Source organism: Dermacentor andersoni, chromosome 1 (genome assembly GCF_023375885.2).
Source record: "Dermacentor andersoni chromosome 1, qqDerAnde1_hic_scaffold, whole genome shotgun sequence".
Classification (NCBI taxonomy): Eukaryota; Metazoa; Arthropoda; class Arachnida; order Ixodida; family Ixodidae; genus Dermacentor; species Dermacentor andersoni.
Window position 1 is genome coordinate 153,174,432 of NC_092814.1, and position 18,520 is coordinate 153,192,951.

Here is an 18,520-nt window from a genome sequence, read left to right on the forward strand (position 1 = left end):
ATAAAATCGTCGCCGCGTGCCGTATGCTGTATGTGCGAGTGAAAGCATGCGAGGGTAAGCCGGCGAATGCAGCTCAATCTCGTGTGCGCGAGCGAGGAAGGCGGACTGGAAGCACATCCTCTCCTGTCGCGCGTGAAACACGGCGGTAAGGCAAGGGAGGGTGGGGCGGGTTCTTGTCTGGAAGCTGCTGCTTACGCCATGGCCATGTGGACGCCATATCTTGAAAGCGATCTGCGATGTGGCCAAAGTACGTGCCCGTGCGGGCTTCATCTTCAAAGTGATCTGTGATGTTTGCAGAGTGCACATAGTGCTGGTAGCTTCATATGAGCTGTGCTTTCGATGTTTCGTTCGCATTGAAGCGAGAGATGCACAAAGCTCAATTCGATCACTGCTGCTGCCGTGATTCCTCACTCCAACATTTTGACAGTGAGTTTCTATGCTCATCGAGTCAGATGTGTTCATGTTTACCTGTGTGCGCGTGACACCGTGCTTGTTAATTTAGTTAGAACATGTTGCCGGGCTAGTTGGTTTGAATCCATGATAGACAGTACAGACACACAGAGACAGCGCTGTCTCTGTGTGTCTGTTTCTTTCTACGTCTTCCTTCAGCCGCGCTTACACATTCTATCATTGCTAATAAGGAATGGCCGTACGGGGTGACAACGTGCCAGCTATTTCAGCCCGCTGCACGTGTTCCTATCCAACCGGACGGGGCGCACTTCAGAGAACTGCGAATAAACAGGCAGCCACGTGGCGCGGGGTCAGCTCAGGAATGTGGTACCCGGCCGCGCCACCCGGGACGTAGCAGAGTTCTACGAAGCCCCTCTGACGTCGGCTCCGGACCTTTACACCTGTGTGTGTGTGCAGCACTGAAACCTGTGCAACACATGTTTGTGAGCCCTCCTCCAAGTAGAGAGGCCCGCATCCAATTAGAGAGGCCGTCATTGTCCTACAAGTAGAGAGGCCCTCATCCAAGTAGAGAGGCCCTCATCCAAGTAGAGAGGCCGTCATCGTCCAAGTAGAGAGGCCCTCATCCAAGTAGAGAGGCCCGCATCCAAGTAGAGAGGCCGTCATCGTCCTTCAAAAGGGCGGGTCATCTTCAGTGACGTCGAACGATGATGTCGAACTATGACGTCGAGCGGAGAGCTTATAAGCAGCGTTTGCCGGCTGCTAGTGCGTGCTCGTTGTCGTGCTCGAGATGTACTAGTGAGCTGCGTGCTCGTTGTCGTGCTAGAAATGTACTAGTGAGCTGCGTGCTCGTTGTCATGCTCGAAATGTACTCGTGAGTTCTGTGCTCGTCGTAGTGAGCTGTGTACTCGTTGTCATGCTCGAAATGTACTAGTGAGCTGTGTGCTCGTAAGCTGTTTGCTGTATGCGTCGTCTTGCGGGCTCCATTTGGGAGTCACGCTAGACTGCCAATGTATCTTGCTTAATATGTAAATACTGCAAATGAACCCTGCTCGCCTAGTTCCTCCCAAGGTCCTCCCAACGACTACGACCGCTCCAACTCCGACAACACCGAACCAGAACTTCGGTTGCAGACTCTTAACAAAGCAGCACTGGTTAGGCCTAGCGGTCTAGGCAGTAGCGCTGTGAAATAAATTTACCAATGGCTGGCGGAGTGGCTGGTAATAAGCTGCTGCAGGAAGCTTTATGTCAATATGATCGTACCCACCGACCTTATCAGCGATTTAACGTTACACTGCACTAATGGGCTAGAATTATGGCAATAGTAGCAGAGTTCCGGCACTTGTGGAGCTCCCTCCCACCTCCCCAATTTCGGTCAGCGACTGCACTCAGCAAGAGCAACTTGAAATAGCACATACTGGATGCGTTTGCAGAGTTTGGCCAGTGCCTTAGCTTAGTTGGACCACAGTTGGCAAGCCAATGTGCAGATCCTGTGAGGTCACACCAATCGCAGTATTTCATGTTAGTGACAATGCAAATTGTGTGTGTGTGATCGTTATCTTGCCACCTATTGGTATGGCAAGCTAGCGCGCGCGCGATCAGAGATCGTTGTTCGAAAGTTGCATTCAGTTTCACCTCACACGACTGGCCTAGGTCACGCCGACGTCGTCAGCCGCACCCGTCGGCATGGCCTAGGCCAATCGCATGAGACGAAATTGAATGCAAACTGAATGCATGTTTCGAACAATGATATGCGATCGCGTCCCTGCTTATGGGCCGTAAAATGTGCCGGATACCTTTTGCTGGCCCGTCAGAGGCATTGTGCATTGTTTTCGCAAGGATATGTTAGCAAATTTTTTCCGCCGATATTAGCAATATGCTTGTAACAAATATCAGCTATAACAAAGACATTTTCATGTCAGATGCAGCTTTGTTATACAGTTAAATCTCGATATAACGAAGATGGTAAAATCAGCAATTTGCTTCGTTATAACGAAATTTCATTCTATTGAAATTGACGTTTTACACAAATAAGTACAGCATTGCCATTTGTTGGGCGTGTTGGTAAACTGACAAGGAAAGCATATTTAGCGCCAGCGAACAAGGACAGAAGGGAGACGACACCACAATGCGCTAACTTCGACAACTTGATTTTCAGGAAACACCCACTTATTTAATCCATGCACAGTGGCACCACCTCATCCAAATTTTAACCATCCAAAATAGCTGTCTCCTTATCTAACAAGTCGAGCGAAGGGGCAATAACACGTATCACTATTCCGACAGATAGCCCTGAGGCTCAATAATCTCTCGCACATCTTTATCCTCGTGCTTCGCAAGAACCCGACAGGACCCATACACCGGCGCACAGCCGCATTCATGACAGTGAGTTGACAGATGACCGTATTGCTTATTTCTCATGTTTAGACTATGTTCTCGTAACCGGTCATTAAGACACCTGCCTGTCCGTCGGATGTATTTTTCCCACAGAACAGCAGAAGCTTATAAACAACAGCTTCTACATAACCGACTGGTGCTTTACGATGATTCGTAGAGCATCCTACACCTGGCTTACGGTACGAATCCGTTAACCGACATATTTTCGCGAGTTTTTCTGATGCTGAAAAAGCCACTTTTGTGTCCACCCGGCTAGCCATTTTCTTAAGACTATGTGCCGTTCTATGCAGATAGGGCACTACCACTACCTTCCTTCTGTGTTTCGTCTGTTGATTTGCTGCGTCCCGAGTTGTGCTCTCTGACCCGCATCTTTCTAGCAGCGCCTCTACGACCGAAAGCTGCACTGACTCCGGAAACCCTGCTGCTGATAACCTTTCCGACTGATCCATAAGACTCATCCAGATCTTATGGTGACAAGGTTTTTTTTATGCATTTCCAAAGCACAAGTTGGCAATGCTCCTCTTGAAAAGCCTCGAGTGGGCGGACCAATACAGCAACAGCAGCTTATTAAATAGCCCTAGGTTTATACTCCCAACGCATTGTCGTGTCGTCTCCCTTCTGTCCTTGTTCGCTGGCGCTAAATATGCTTTCCAAATAAGTACAGTCACCGATTGATTTTTCTTACACGGAAAGGGGCTGCAGAATTTTCCGAACAATCGGGCAATCGAAAAAAGCAAATCTAAATGAGAAAACAATTCATTTTGATAAATTTGGGAGTTGGTGACAAATGATATGGTTTCATGCCACATACATCGACGATATAAATGTCACGTGGCGGTGACGTTGAAGAACACAGTAGCAATACTGTGAAAGACAAAAGTAACTTTTATTGGGCGAACCTGTGCCCACAAAAACAGGCTACACTTATGGCACAACGATAGCGGCGAATACGGTCGGCGATCGTCGAAAATCTGATCAGCGGGTCAAGCGCGTCGGCCCTTGTAGATCAGTCAACGAATGTTCCAGAGTAACCACTGGGACCCGCGTGTCTTCCACAAAGTTCTACATTATTCGCGTCGCGCATACATGCAATCAGATTACACAAGTTGCGGTAAGACTGGACGGAACCATCGATAACATTCCAGAAACTTCTTTTACAAGCAGGCGCATCCTGCGCTGTGCGATAACATTTCTTAGGTGCTGAGAAGTGGTCGCCCGATTAAGATAAAGAAGCACATGTGTCATTACCCCCTCTCTTAAAAAGCATCGTGCCGATGCTACAAATATAAGAGAGCGAAACACAAAATGACACTTATTAAACAAAAGTAACAAAACAACGAAAAGAAACAAAGTCCAAAGGTCAGTTACGCAAAGTCCCAAAGTTCATTAACGCTGGTAGTGCAGCTTGAGTCGCACAATGTGGACTATTTGAGGTCGTGAGCGGCGCCGCTGTGATAGCGAAATGCCGTCTGGCACGACCTCATAGTCCAGTGCGCCAATACGTCGGATGATCTTGTACGGTCCGAAATTGCGACGCAAACGCTTCTCGCTCAGTCCTCGTCGGCGTATAGGGGTCCAAACCCAAACATGGTCACCGGGCTGGTACTCGACGAAGCGTCGTCGGAGGTTGCAGTGTCGGCTGTCGGTACGCTGCTGGTTCTTGATCCGTAGGCGGGCGAGTTGTCGGGCTTCTTCGGCGCGCTGGAGAAAGGTCCCGACGTCAAGATTCTCTTCGTCGGTGACGCGCAGCAGCATGGCGTCGAGCGTCGCCGTCGGGTTCCTGCCGTAAACCAGCTTAAACGGCGTGATCTGTGTTGTTTCTTGCACCGCTGTGTTGTAAGCAACGGTTACATACGGCAGGACCGCGTCCCACTTCTTGTGCTCGACGTTGACGTACATTGCTAGCATGTCGGCGAGGGTCTTGTTCAGGCGCTCCGTAAGACCATTCATCTGCGGGTGGTAGGCAGTTGTCCTCCTGTGGCTTGTATGGCTGTACTGCAGAATGGCTTGGGTGAGCGCTGCTGTAAACACTGTTCCTCTGTCGGTGATGAGGACTTCTGGGGCACCATGTCGCAGCAGAATGTTCTCGACGAAAAATTTCGCCACATAGACTGCACTGCCTTTCGGTAGAGCTTTAGTTTCAGCGAAGCGGGTGAGATAGTCCGTCGCCACGATGATCCACTTATTTCCGGATGTTGACGCTGGAAACGGTCCCAACAAATCCATCCCGATCTGCTGAAATGGTCGGCAAGGAGGTTTGATCGGCTGTAGTAATCCTGCTGGCCTTGTCGGTGGTGTCTTGCGTCGCTGACAGTCTCGGCATGTCTTGACGTAACGGGCGACCTCGGCGGTCAGACGTGGCCAGTAATACCTTTCCTGTATCCTCGACAGCGTCCGGGAGAATCCGAGGTGCTTAGCGGTAGGATCGTCATGTAGGGCGTACAGTACTTCTGGGCGCAGCGCTGACGGAACAACAAGAAGGTAGCTGGCGCAGACTGGTGAGAAGTTCTTCATTATGAGCAGGTTGTTTTGTAATGTGAACGAAGACAATCTGCGCTTAAATGCCCTAGGTACTATGTCGGTGTTCCCTTCCAAATACTCGACGAGGCCTTTTAGCTCCGGGTCTGCTCATTGCTGTTTAGTGAAGTCTTCTGTGCTTATTATTCCGAGGAAGGCGCCGTCATCGTCATCGTCTTCCGGCGGGGGATCGATGGGGGCGCGTGATAGGCAGTCGGCGTCTGAGTGTTTTCATCCGGACTTGTAGATTACCGTGACGTCATATTCTTGCAGTCGGAGGCTCCACCTCGCAAGCCGTCCTGAAGGGTCCTTTAAGTTAGCTAGCCAGCAGAATGCGTGATGGTCGCTGACAACTTTGAATGGCCTGCCATATAGGTAAGGGCGGAATTTTGCTGTAGCCCAAATGATGGCGAGGCATTCCTTTTCAGTCGTAGAATAATTGCCTTCCACTTTCGACAGCGAACGGCTAGCATAAGATATCACCCGTTCATGTCCGTCTTTCTTCTGGACTAGGACGGCACAGAGGCCTAGGCTACTGGTGTCAGTGTGGATTTCGGTATCGGCGTCTTCGTCGAAATGTGCAAGTACCGGCGGTGACTGCATGCGTCGTTTGAGTTCTTGAAATGCGTCGGCCTGCGGCGTTCGCCACTTGAACTCGACATCAGATTTGGTTAGATGCGTTAGCGGCTCAGCGATGCGTGAAAAGTCCTCGACAAAGCGCCTGTAGTAGGCACACATGCCAAGGAATCTACACACTGCCTTTTTGTCGATCGGCTGCGGGAACTTTGCGATGGCATCTGTTTTCTGTGGGTCGGGGCATACCCCAGATTTGCTGGTGACGTGTCCTAGGAACAGAAGCTCATCATAAGCGAAGCGGCACTTTTCTGGCTTCAGAGTGAGCCCTGATGATTTGAAGGCCTCTAGTACTGTCGCAAGCCGCCTAAGGTGATCGTCGAAATTTCCGGCGAAGACGACGACGTCATCCAAGTAAACAAGACAGGTCTGCCACTTCAATCCTGCTAACACCGTGTCCATGACGCGCTGGAACGTTGCAGGCGCCGAGCACAGTCCGAATGGCATTACCTTGAACTCGTAGAGGCCGTCTGGCATGATGATGGCAGTCTTTTCGCAATCTCTCTCGTCGACTTCTATTTGCCAGTAGCCAGACTTGAGGTCCATCGACGAGAAGTATTTGGCATTGCAGAACCGATCCAATGCGTCGTCTATCCGTGGAAGGGGGTATACGTCTTTCTTCGTGATCTTGTTCAGTTGATGATAATCGACGCAGAAACGTAGGGTTCCATCCTTTTTCTTCACCTGGACAACAGCAGATGCCCACGGGCTTTTCGACGGCTGGATGATGTCATCGCGCAGCATGTCGTCGACTTGTTGCCTAATAGCTTCACGTTCTCGCGTCGAAACTCGGTAAGGGCTCTGGCAGAGTGGTTGAGCGCACTCTTTGGTTATTATGCGATGCTTTGCAACTGGTGTTTGTCGTATCTTCGATGAAGTCGAAAAGCAGTCCTTGTATCGTCGCAGAAGACTTCTGAGCTTTTGCTGCTTGCTCATGGGGAGACTTGGATTTACGTCGAAGTCTGGTTCGGGGACTAAGGTCGGCGGGGTAGATGCAGCAGAATCTGAGAGGACAGAGGCATTGCTCGTTTCCACAATTTCCTCGATGTACGCGATTGTCGTGCCCTTGCTGATGTGCTTGAACTCTTGGCTGAAGTTGGTTAGCATCACTTCCGTTTTCCCTCCGTGGAGTTGAGCGATCCCTCTTGCGATGCAAATTTCACAGTCTAGCAGTAGACGTTGGTCACCCTCGATGACGCCTGCTACGTCGGCAGGTGTTTTGGTGCCGACGGAAATGACAATGCTGGAGCGAGGGGGGATGCTAACTTGACTTTGGAGCACGCTTAAGGCATGGTGACTACGAGAGCTCTCCGGCGGTATCGCTTGATCTTCAGACAGGGTTATCGACTTCGACTTCAGGTCGATGACTGCACCGTGTTGGTTTAGGAAGTCCAGGCCGAGAATGACGTCGCGTGAACATTGTTGGAGGATAACGAAAGTGGCAGGGTAAGTCCGGTCACGGTAATTCTTGCCGTGCAGATTCCAGTCGGCGTAATCAGGTGTCCTCCAGTGGTCCGAATTTGAGGGCCTTCCCATGCAGTCTTAACCTTCTTCAAGTGGGCGGCGATATGTCCACTCATGACGGAGTAATCGGCCCCTGTGTCGACTAAGACGGTGACTGCGTGGCCGTCGAGAAGCACGTCGAGGTCGGTGGTTCTTTGTCTTGCGTTACAGTTAGGTCTTGGCGTCAGATCACAGCTGTGTCGCATTGACCTGTGACTGGTATGGGACGTCGTCAGGTCGTCTTTCGTCGTCGTATTCTTTGCTTTCACACTTCGTCGGGACGGCGGTGTGTCGTTATGCCGTCAAGGTAGTTTCGTCGGTGTCCTCGTCGGCGGCGGAGGGTCTTCGTTAGTTTGACGAACAGCAACCGCACCTCCATCGGTTGCTGCTTTTAGTTTTCCGGATATGGGCTCGCTGACCGGCCCTGGGCAGGGCCTGTGTATGGATGGCGCTGCGGCAACAGGTAGCGGCCTGGTGACGGCGAACGGGACGGTCGTCGAGAGTTGCACTGAGTGGCGGCTAGGTAATCGGCGATGTCACGTGGGCGCTCCCCAAGCTGTGGACGCGGCGCGTTGACGGCGAACCCTCTCAGTCCCAAGTCGCGGTATGGGCATCGGCGGTACACATGGCCGGGTTCTCCGCAGCGATAGCAGAGCGGGCGGTGGTCGGGGGCTCGCCAAATGTCCGTCTTTCTCGCGTAGGTGCGCTGGGCGACAGGTGGGCGTGCTGGCGGCGGCAACGGTGGACGACAGAATTGCGGCGTTACAGGGCCCTGGCGCGGTCGCAGAGGGGGGCCTTGACGGCGTGCGACGGCGGCTTAGGTCATCGCTTCTGGCTGGGGCTGCGGTAATTGAGGTTGCACCTCAGGAACCCCAAGCGATCGCTGAACCTCATCTTTCACGATGTCGGCGATCGAGGCCACTTGAGGCTGTGACGAAGGCAGGACCTTGTGCAGTTCTTCGCGCACAATGGCCCTGATGGTCTCTTGAAGGTCGTCAGAACCCACTCCTTGGATGGCGTACTGCGGCGTGAGCCCCTGGCGGTTATATTGCCGGGTGCGCATCTCCAGAGTTTTCTCGATCGTTGATGCCTCTGCAGAAAACTCAGCTACAGTCTTCGGTGGGTTACGAATAAATCCGACGAAAAGCTCTTGCTTGAGGCCCCGCATCAGGAAGCGGACTTTTTTCTCCTCCGACATTTCCGGGTCGGCGTGCCGAAAAAGACGGGCCATCTCCTCCGTGAAGATCGCGATCGTCTCATTTGGCAGCTGCGCTCTGGTTTCTAGTAGAGCTTGGGCTCGCTCTTTTCGCACCACGCTTGTAAATGTTTGCAAGAAGCCGCTTCGGAACAGGTCCCATGTCGTTAAGGTGGCTTCTCGATTCTCGAACTACGTCCTGGCAGCGTCTTCCAATGAGAAGAAGACATGTCACAGTTTGTCGTCGCTGTTCCAGCTGTTAAATGCAGCGACCCTCTCATACGTCTCGAGCCAGGTTTCCGGGTCCTCGAATGTTGAACCGCGGAACGTCGGAGGCTCCCTGGGCTGCTGCAGCACGATGGGGGACGCTGGGGCTGCCATTGGGGTTGCCTTGGCCACAATCTTCTTGGTCTTCTCAGGTAGAAGTCCGTGCTCCGGGGGCAGCTGTTGAAGACGGCGGCTTGCTCGATGGTCCGGGACTACGTTGGTGTTCTCTTTGCAGTCCGGGCTTGGATCACGGCTTGTCGGGGGCGTCCGGTACATGAACGAAAAGCACCTCCACTAGATGTCACGTGGTGGTGACGAAGAACACAGTAGCAATACTGTGAAAGACAAAACTAACTTTTATTGGGCGAACCTGTGCCCACAAAAACAGGCTACACTTATGGCACAACGATAGCGGCGAACACGGTCGGCGATCGTCGAAGATCTGATTAGCGGGTCAAGCGCGTCGGCATTTATAGATCAGTTCTCGAATGTTCCAGAGTAACCGCTGGAACCTGCATGCCTTCCACAAAGTTCTACACTATTCGCGTCGTGCATACATGCAATCAGATTACACAAGTTGGGGTGAAAGACAGTGGAAGGAACCATCGATAACATTTCAGAAACTGCTTTTACAAGCAGGCGCGTCCTGCGCTGTGCGATAACATTTGTTAGGCGCTCAGAAGTGGTCGCCCGATAAAGATAAAGAGGCACAAGTGTCAATATCTTCTCAATGGTACGAAATAAGTGAAGCCAGTCACGCGACCCCGCAGCTGATAGCGTCACTCGCACTGGGATGACGCTATTAGGAAAAGCGCCGGCAGCGGGGAGCGAATGCTTAGTCTGCCTCTCGCTCCAACGGGTCACCGAAATCGAGATTATGCAACCTCCAATACTAAACGCGCAGTAAGACAACTTATACATATGATGCCACGCTGCCTCGGCATGCCCGCTCTTTGCACAGGCAGCAGATTACCTCTAAAGCAGGGTGCGCGGCTGGGTATGCTCTCAGCCGCACTTACAGCGATGCACAGCCATGGCCGAGAGGCATGTCAACTCCATCCCTCCCTGCCCCTCACGCGCACTTGATCGCATTACCGCGAGCTCGCTCCTCTCTGCCTCTTTGCCTTTGCACGCGCTGGAAGGTGGCACTTGTTAAACCACCATCTTTCTCGTCTCACCCTGGCACAAAGTGAGCGGGGCACGATAGGATCTTATCACACTTGGACTTCATACAGAACATGATGCAGCTCCACTTCAGCAGTCGCTACTGTCATGCGATTTGAGGTGCGTTTGTAAGCAGCCGCTTGTAATTCAATCATTTGACCATCTGCGCCCGCAGAAGTTTAAATTTATTGTCACAGCATTCCTTTGTGGCGGCAGTGAAACTTAGTTATATTGAAATCACATACACAGCTCGTTATATTGAGGTTCTAAATACATGGTGCTTCTATAAACAAGAGGTTATGAAAAGTTAAATACTTCCGTTATAACGAGGATATCATTTATTGAAGTTCGTTATATAGAGGTTTAACTGCATATCGAGGTTAGACTAATCAGCTTATGAAGCAATGAAGCTATAATGATAAGACATCCTGAATGAGACGTCCAGCAGGACACTAAGATGAAGCTCAAGGTATAAATAAAACTGCTTTTCTTTACTTTCAGAGACTGTATACTAGCTTGCAACATGCTTTCCTAGCTGCCTCAATCGAAAAGCACCCACCGCAAGCACATCCCTAACGGCCACTCTGATGGTGCCTCTTTGGCTTTTGGGGTCTGGATGAAATTCTGTAGCTCCCTGGTTGTCCAGCATTTCCAGCAGGTGGTTCACAATACTCGAACCCATGGCAGCGTCTTTGGCCAGTGCTGACCAACACTCGCACACCTGCCTGTGAACACAATATTGCAATAGGGCAAACTGAAATGCATACTGAAGGAAATTACTGAAAATAGAAAAAAAAAGGGATGCAAAAAAAAAATTGCATCTCTGTGTCATGCAATTTCCATGCAGCTGTAAAAAACTGAGGGTGTGATTTCAGCTCTGGGTTGAATAAATACCCTACAATTAACTCACTCTTTTGGTCCCTGTGTACCATTCAGTGCCACTTCTTTAACATATACATGTTACCAACACTGCAGCTTTGCTGCAGCATCACAGACTTTAGTGAGGGCATTGGCAGTGCCATGCCTGGGTCACATATGTACAGGCCCAACCAAATTACAGAAAATATCAAGATGACCTGTAACGTAGGCTCTACTTAAAACTGCAAGTGCATCCAATGCATTTGGCAAGGCTACCCGTGAAGAGGGTTACTTTGTGCTAGCATTTATGCAGTTCTTAAACCTGCCCCAGTCTATATGAGGCAGTAGGTGCAACATTGGCACAAGCATAGGAAAATAAAAAAAAGAAAGAGAGGAATTCTAACCTCTTCCCGCATTGGCTCTTTGTATTAAAGGGCCCCTCACCAGGCCCCATAGCAAATTTTAGTTATACACTGGAAGTTATTACGTGTCCTTTATGGAGCATTCTGCTGCAAAAATTTTCCAAATCGGCTCATTAATAGCCGAGATAGAAATATTTCAGTGCCACGAACCCATGATTTCAGCAGGCGGGCTCCACTACCAAGCAAAATGCTCTCTTCACTCGCCTCGTCTAGCCTTCACAAGCGAAATTCCTTCCCTACGTTCTCCCATACCAGACCTCGAGGAACGTGTGATGCATAAGTCAAAGGCCCCGCCTTCATTTTTTTCTTTTTTTCCTCCCTTGTTTTTTTTTTTTCCTGGGCTACGCATTTCCGCTGACCGCACAGCGCACGAGCTGTTCTCATTCGCGCAGTGCACGATTTTGCACGCTGTGCACAAGGAAACATGACTGGCAGTATAATTCAGTGCTACACGAATACTGAGGCACAACAAGTGGATCGCAGAGCGTGATAACGCCGGTCGAACATGGTAGAAAATGGCATAGTTTCGGTACCTGCGCACGTGACCACACGACCGTGGAAACCCTTCCCTTATGTAATACCCCCTAACCGAGGTCTTTAAGGTATTAAAGTGATGATGTGATGTGAAGCAGACGAAGCAGAAGTACATCTCTCTTGCTTTGGTGTGAAGTAAAACAAAAAAACACGCAGACATTCCCTTTGTGTGTTTTATTATTTCTCTAAACTTCAATTCGTCAATTCAAGCAACAGATCGCACAGATAACAGATGTTGTCTTGAATAATTCTCGAAGTCACGTGTCACTACAAGCAACGCCGCACTGCGGACACGATTACGTCACCATCCATCTTGGAGCGCGGTGGCCGCGAGTTAAGAAGGAAACGGCGATCGGATTGAAATGTCAGGTCTTTCCGCGGCGTGTAGCGATGCAATACTTCACAGACATGATTGTTATCGCGCAATATATGCTCTGCGCTTGTCAGCTCAAAATGGCCAGGCCTGGTGAGGGGCCCTTTAAATCAGATTGCTGTCATTACATTTCAAGTAAACCTGTCTAAAATGCATGCACAATGAATGGTATCCTAACAAATTTTGAATACAGTAGTAATTTAAATAAAGCAACTTAGTTCTAACAAGGGTTTACTTTAACTTGCTGAGCAATGACACAAGACATACTTGTCATAAGGTAACGGATAGGTCAGGAGGGCATTCACAATGAGGTTCGAGTGGTGTCGTGCCAAAGTTCGGACCACTTCAAGGGCTTCAGACTGCGTCTGGGGAGAATGGACATGCGAGAGCTGTTGGTGCAAGCTCTCGACAAGGTGGGCCACCTGTAATTTTAGAAAATTTCACTGAGTATGAGGTAATAACTAAAAAATTCATAGACTCCTTATGCTACATTTGAGAGATGTCTGTATCAGCACACGACAATTATCATCTGAGATAGAGTCCTGCAAAATACCCGCATGAAGGTCCTCCTTAGATTTTCATGAGACACACGTGAAGGAATCTTTGCAAGAATTAACTAAACACACAAACCACGAGAGTTCTCAATGTTTATTGCCCTGCAAACTGCAGAAATGCACGAAACCCATGGAAAGTTTATTTGTAGATTATGTACGGCCAATATTTAGTGCATGTGTCTGGTGTGCAAAGACAAATGCACAAGGACTGCACACCCATTCACCACACATTGTACACCAGAACTGAATGCCCGATGCACCACCGAAGTTCACCATTAGTATTTGACAGCACCGCTTCTTAGGAACCGCAACGCGACAGCAGAATTGCGTTATCAGTGAAGTAGCGACTGAGAGCATACAACTAGCAGGCAATCGATCCAACTTGACAGCCGTGCCTCCATCCACTCTGCACAGCCTTCACACACATGCATTCAAGTGCAGTGTACAGCCATCTGTATGAAGGCTACTCACCACACCTGGGCTTCAGCCCCACCTGTCTTGCCACATGGCAGTGCTAAAGGGCCACAGAGACTAAACGGCAAGCAAGGACAGTGACCTCAGTGATCGCTCCTCTCCACCTGGGCATGTCTCTGCTTCCCATATCAGCCCAGAGAAACGCCTACAGCCTAATCCTACCTCCATTGAAATGTGGTCAGCGAAACCAAGAATTTAGCTTACAACCAGAGAAAACAGTGACGGATAGCTAGTAGAAGATGCAGTACTGTAATTTTGTTTTATTTAGAAATCTGAAGCTTGTGGGAATTATGAAATTTTATCGTTTATTAGAGTAGAAGCTTGGGTGAGTTTGTCGTAGTTCATAATGGCAGCAGTGCGTAGCACACGAATGTAAGAAAAAGGACAGAGTACTCGTTACTCTTCTCTGTCCTTTTTTTCCTACATTCGCACACTACGCACTATTGCCGTTTCATACTTTTCTAGTGCGCTGTCACAGCGAGGCAAGCAGATGCCTTCCTCCTCTCTTCCCATGTGGGGAGCTAGATGGCTTCCCCATTGGTGGCGTGACCCTCTTGCAAAGTGGTCACATATACAAACTGTCACATGGCTGTAGAGCCCCACACCCATTCGAAAGAGCAAGGAGCAAGATAGGACTGAGACAGTTAAGTCAATTTGACCTTGGCAAGGTTGTAAAATTGGCTTAAATTACCTGTAAGTTTGGATCAAAGGAAATGTTTACAAAATGTGGGAATGTTTTGGGGCCTTCAACATGCTCAAATAAAAGAATGCTACATAGTTGTCAGGTGTTGAATCAACAGTTGTCTCCACTACTTGTATAAAATCACTGAATGACACAAATTCCAACCGAATGAAATTAAGATAGTACAAATAGTGCTCAATTACTAAAGAACCGGTAGACAATGACTAAGAAGCAATTCATGCAATGAAGTCAATTTATGGTTCATAGAGTGGATCTGCATATGAGCGAGCATTCTTTGTCATGGCTAGATGCTGAATGCTTATGCACTATGTCACAGTTTTAAGGTATCAAAAATTAAATTGCATTGCAATGTGGACAAGTCCAGGCATAAACTTACGAAAAGCCAGAATTTAATTTTAATAAACTTGCTAATGTTCAATTAAAATAAAACCAGGAAACGCAATATAGTCGAACCTGTTATAGAGAAGTCACATCTGACATTAAAATTTCTTTAGATCCTATATTTGTTACCATATACAGTCTACACTCGTTAGAAAGGACCCGCGTACAACATACTTTCGGATACAATGGACGATATTTCAGCCTTAGTTTGTTCTGCCTATTTTAGTAATGCGACGAAGTTCACTTTTAACGGACTATTGCAATGGACTATCGGCTACAGTGGACAAAATTAGTGGCAATTTTTGTCAAACTGGGCGTATAAAATGGACTTTTGCCGTGCCGACACGGGCTGGCAACTGGCTTGTGAGGGTCAGCCAACGATCGCGGGTCAATATCTTGCGTGCGAGGGAGAGAGGAAAGCAGGGCGGAAGCACGCGGCCTTTCGTGCACGAGGTGTGGGAGGGAGGCGAGAGAGAGGGGATTCCACTGCGGTGGCTGCTGTTAATGACACGGCCGTGTGAGCGCCGTATCTTGCAAGCAATCTGCGATGTGGACAAAGTGCACCCAGTGCTGCTAGCTTCGTATGTGCTGTGCTTTTGATGTTTAGTTTGCATTGAAGCGAGAGACAGCACGAAGGTCAATTCGCTCGCTGCTGCTGCCGCACTTATCTTGCTTAATTTGCTATCACAATCGATGCTTCGCCTTTCGGGCAAAACTGCGACTTTTTTTGTTTTTTACTTAGGACGTTTGTCACTCACTCTTTACAATAAAGTTGTTAGACATCACGACGAAAGTTTCGGAAGTGAGGCGTTTCGGATATTATGGACTTCCGATAAAATAACATTTTTTTGTCGGATTATAAGGGCCCGTTGTAACGACAGTCGACTGTATTTGTTCCGTGCTGATATCAGCAAGAAACATTTTAAATTTACTTCGTAATACAAAGTAAAACTGAATACCAATGGAATATTGTGTATCTTGTAATTCGTTATATTATATATCTATGTTAATTTTGTCAAGGTTTGACTGTATTGCGATTTAAGGAAGGAATTAGCTAGTGAGGCATGCTGAAGTTGCCCTGCCAGGTGAGTGGGCACATTCGGCATGACAAACACCAATAGTTTTGACTTATCCAGTTGATGAAATATAGAAGTCAACAAAAAACACAAAGCTCACTGATAGGCTAACTTGCTCACTATCATAATGTACTCGTAATATAATAAAGAAAAATACTCATTTTAGTAGCAATGGTTTTACAACTGGGCAAACAACCCAGGAAAAATCAAAGAAAATTGTAAGCAATGCATACTGAAAGTATTTGTTTCAAAACCTTGAAACTCGGCTTGCAACAATTAGGGACCACGTACAATTGACAATGTGTCCAAGGTTACGCAAGGAAAGTCTGAGGTGCAGGACTGCTATTAGAACAATAAGGGCAACCAAAGAGCTAATTTTTTTTTATTGGCTACAACCATGTGAAGAAAACAGACAATGGCATAGAAAGCCGTAGAAAGCATAGAAGAGATTACTAATTGCTATGTTTAATTGACACATAGTAATATTAAGGTAAAGGAAAATAATAGTGGACGAAAAGAACTTGCCGCAGGTGGGAGCCAAACCTACATCTTCTGCATTAAGGGGAGAGGTGCTTCAGAGATCCTTTGAGCTGCTAGCATCATGTAAGTGAGCTTATGAACAGGCAACTGGCCAATCAAGACTGCTAAAGTTAAAGCCCTCACCATGCAATGAGCGAGATAAATAAGGAGATCAATAGGGATCCATGGGGCGCAATTTTTTGTTAACAGACATGCAATATGTCTTATATTCAAGGGCATCGTCTCATGAATCTTTCTGAACAAAAATTTGTAGCTCTTTAAGGCGCCAATTCATTCTCTTGATTGAAAACTTACTTTCACCACATTGCTTGCATCTACAGAATCATAAAAAGCATAGAGCTGTAGATTAGATTAAGAATTTTACATTCTTCAGTGAGTTCGTCAAGTTTACAGAATGTGGATTCGATGGGAAAGCTCACTACTGGAACATCATACATGAAAACATCAACTATTTCTTGTCTAGCAGGCTTGAAAAGCCCCTAACCAGCCACTTGAATATTAAGCCTTGTGCATAACACTAATGCATAATGCATAATGAAAAAAGTTAACCTGCTACATACAACATACTGAAAACAAGTAAAAACACTCAACCCCTTCCCCCTCGTTTTACAGAAGCATTTTGCACATGTTATTGAAACTTGCAGCCTGTTTCCAATCAGAAGAATTTCAAGATGTATGCAATACATTTTAAATATGCATACATATTGCATATTGCTAATGCTTTTGCTCTTAATGCACTATCTTGGTGCACACAATTATGTATACAGCACCTGAAAGGGTTAAAAGCATTGGTTAAAACACGTTGGCGGGCTAGTTGGTTAGAATCCATGGTAGAGTGTATAAGCGCGACTGGACGAGGACGAAGAAAAGAACAGATACACAGACACAGCGCTTCACTTTCAACTATAGATTTTATTTTCGCACGCATCGATAAATATATACCGTGCGAGCGGAAACAAACGTAACAGCAAAAAAGAACATTGAGTGGTACATTTCGTTGAACCGTACACGTGTGCAAGGCAAGGGAAAAAAAGAAAAAACATGTACTACAATCGTCACAAAGACAAACCAAGGAATCGTATCTCCTTTTCCGATAGTGACACCGAAGGCTTGCTTACGCACTTCTGCTCTAATTTTGCTATCTCGTAGGCCTCTACAATCTCCCTCGTCATCCTGCTATGAGCCTTATACAGAACGGAAGTGCTTTCAAACATGGGCTTGCAGGAACAATCTCGGCAGTGAATACCCAAATGACCCGAGATTACCTTAGTGACGTTATATTGATGCTCCTTTAATCTCTCGTTGATGCATCTGCCGGTTTGACCAATATACGTACTTCCGCATGAAAGTGGGATGGCATAGACAACGTTACGAGTACAGGTTACAAATTGTTTGCGATGTTGGGTAGAGCATGAGTGCCTTTTGTTATTTTCTGTGTTAACCTGTTTGCATAGCTTCTGTAGACGCTCAGGGGCAGAGAAAACCACGTCTACTCCCGATTTCGCCACTATTCTTCTGAGATTATGTGAAATGCAATGAATGTATGGTACCACAGCAACTTTCTTTGCTCTAGCATTGGTACTGCTTGCATTCGACGCGTTTTTGCACTTTTTGCTAAAGCCCTCTGCGACAGAAGTTAGCATGCGCATCGGGTAACCAGAATCTGCCAGGCGCTTGGCCTGCTCTTTGAAACTGGCTTCCATATTGTGGTCACATGACTTCGTCAAAGAATTGTTGAAACACGATGTCACTACTGCGCGTTTTACAAGTTTTGAATGAGCGGAATGAAATGGTAGGACTGGCTTATTGCCTCTCGGCTGATAACTCCAGCATGTCATTTGTGGATAAAAGTACAATCCCAAGTCTAAAAACCTTATGAAATTGCCTATGGGGACTTCATGTGTCAAAGACAATGTATCAATAAAATCTATAGTTGAAAGTGAAGCGCTGTGTCTGTGTATCTGTTCCTTTCTTCGTCCTCGTCCAGTCGCGCTTATACACTCTACCATGGGTTAAAAGCATCTTTTACAAGTGAAGTTAATGCTGCCCTGCAACACCCTCGTCACCTGCGTCATGACTGTGCTTGAAGCTGCACTGCCATGTCTATGAGGAACGATGCACGCAATGCTCTGCCGACCATTACACTAAGCTTTAGCATCAGCATGGCCTTCAAAATTAGTAGCATGATGCGTTTACAACCTCGCTGCAGCATGGTCACACCTTTTAGTTGAACCAATCATGCTTGTAATGTAAAGATAAGCAACACCTCCTAGTTAAAATTACCTACTAAGTCAAATTAACAGAAGTTGACTGCAATCATTTGTGCATTCAATTTTCAAATATATAGCATACAGTAAAGCCTAAGTTTACTCCATAATCAACCTTATGAGTCACTGCATCAATGCAATAAAGTTAGCTATTCAGCATAACAGCCACATATATAAATTAACTCTTTCAGATGCCAATTGCCATTTGCTGAGAGAAAAGTTCTTTTCCACAATAGGTCACTTAAGTAGGCCTT

General features: G+C 47.5%; 1 protein-coding gene across 2 annotated transcripts in view; it reads right to left on the reverse strand.

Moving 5' to 3' along the window:
* c11.1 (maestro heat like repeat family protein c11.1) overlaps positions 1-18,520 on the reverse strand; it is a 213,933-nt gene that overhangs the window by 56,811 nt on the left and 138,602 nt on the right. For both annotated transcript variants that reach the window (XM_050194373.3, XM_055062171.2), the window contains exons 27-28: positions 12,539-12,693; positions 10,644-10,809 (exon numbers count right to left, since the gene is read on the reverse strand). In XM_050194373.3, coding sequence (XP_050050330.1) covers positions 10,644-10,809; positions 12,539-12,693 — 321 coding nt within the window. The remainder of the gene's footprint in view (positions 1-10,643; positions 10,810-12,538; positions 12,694-18,520) is intronic.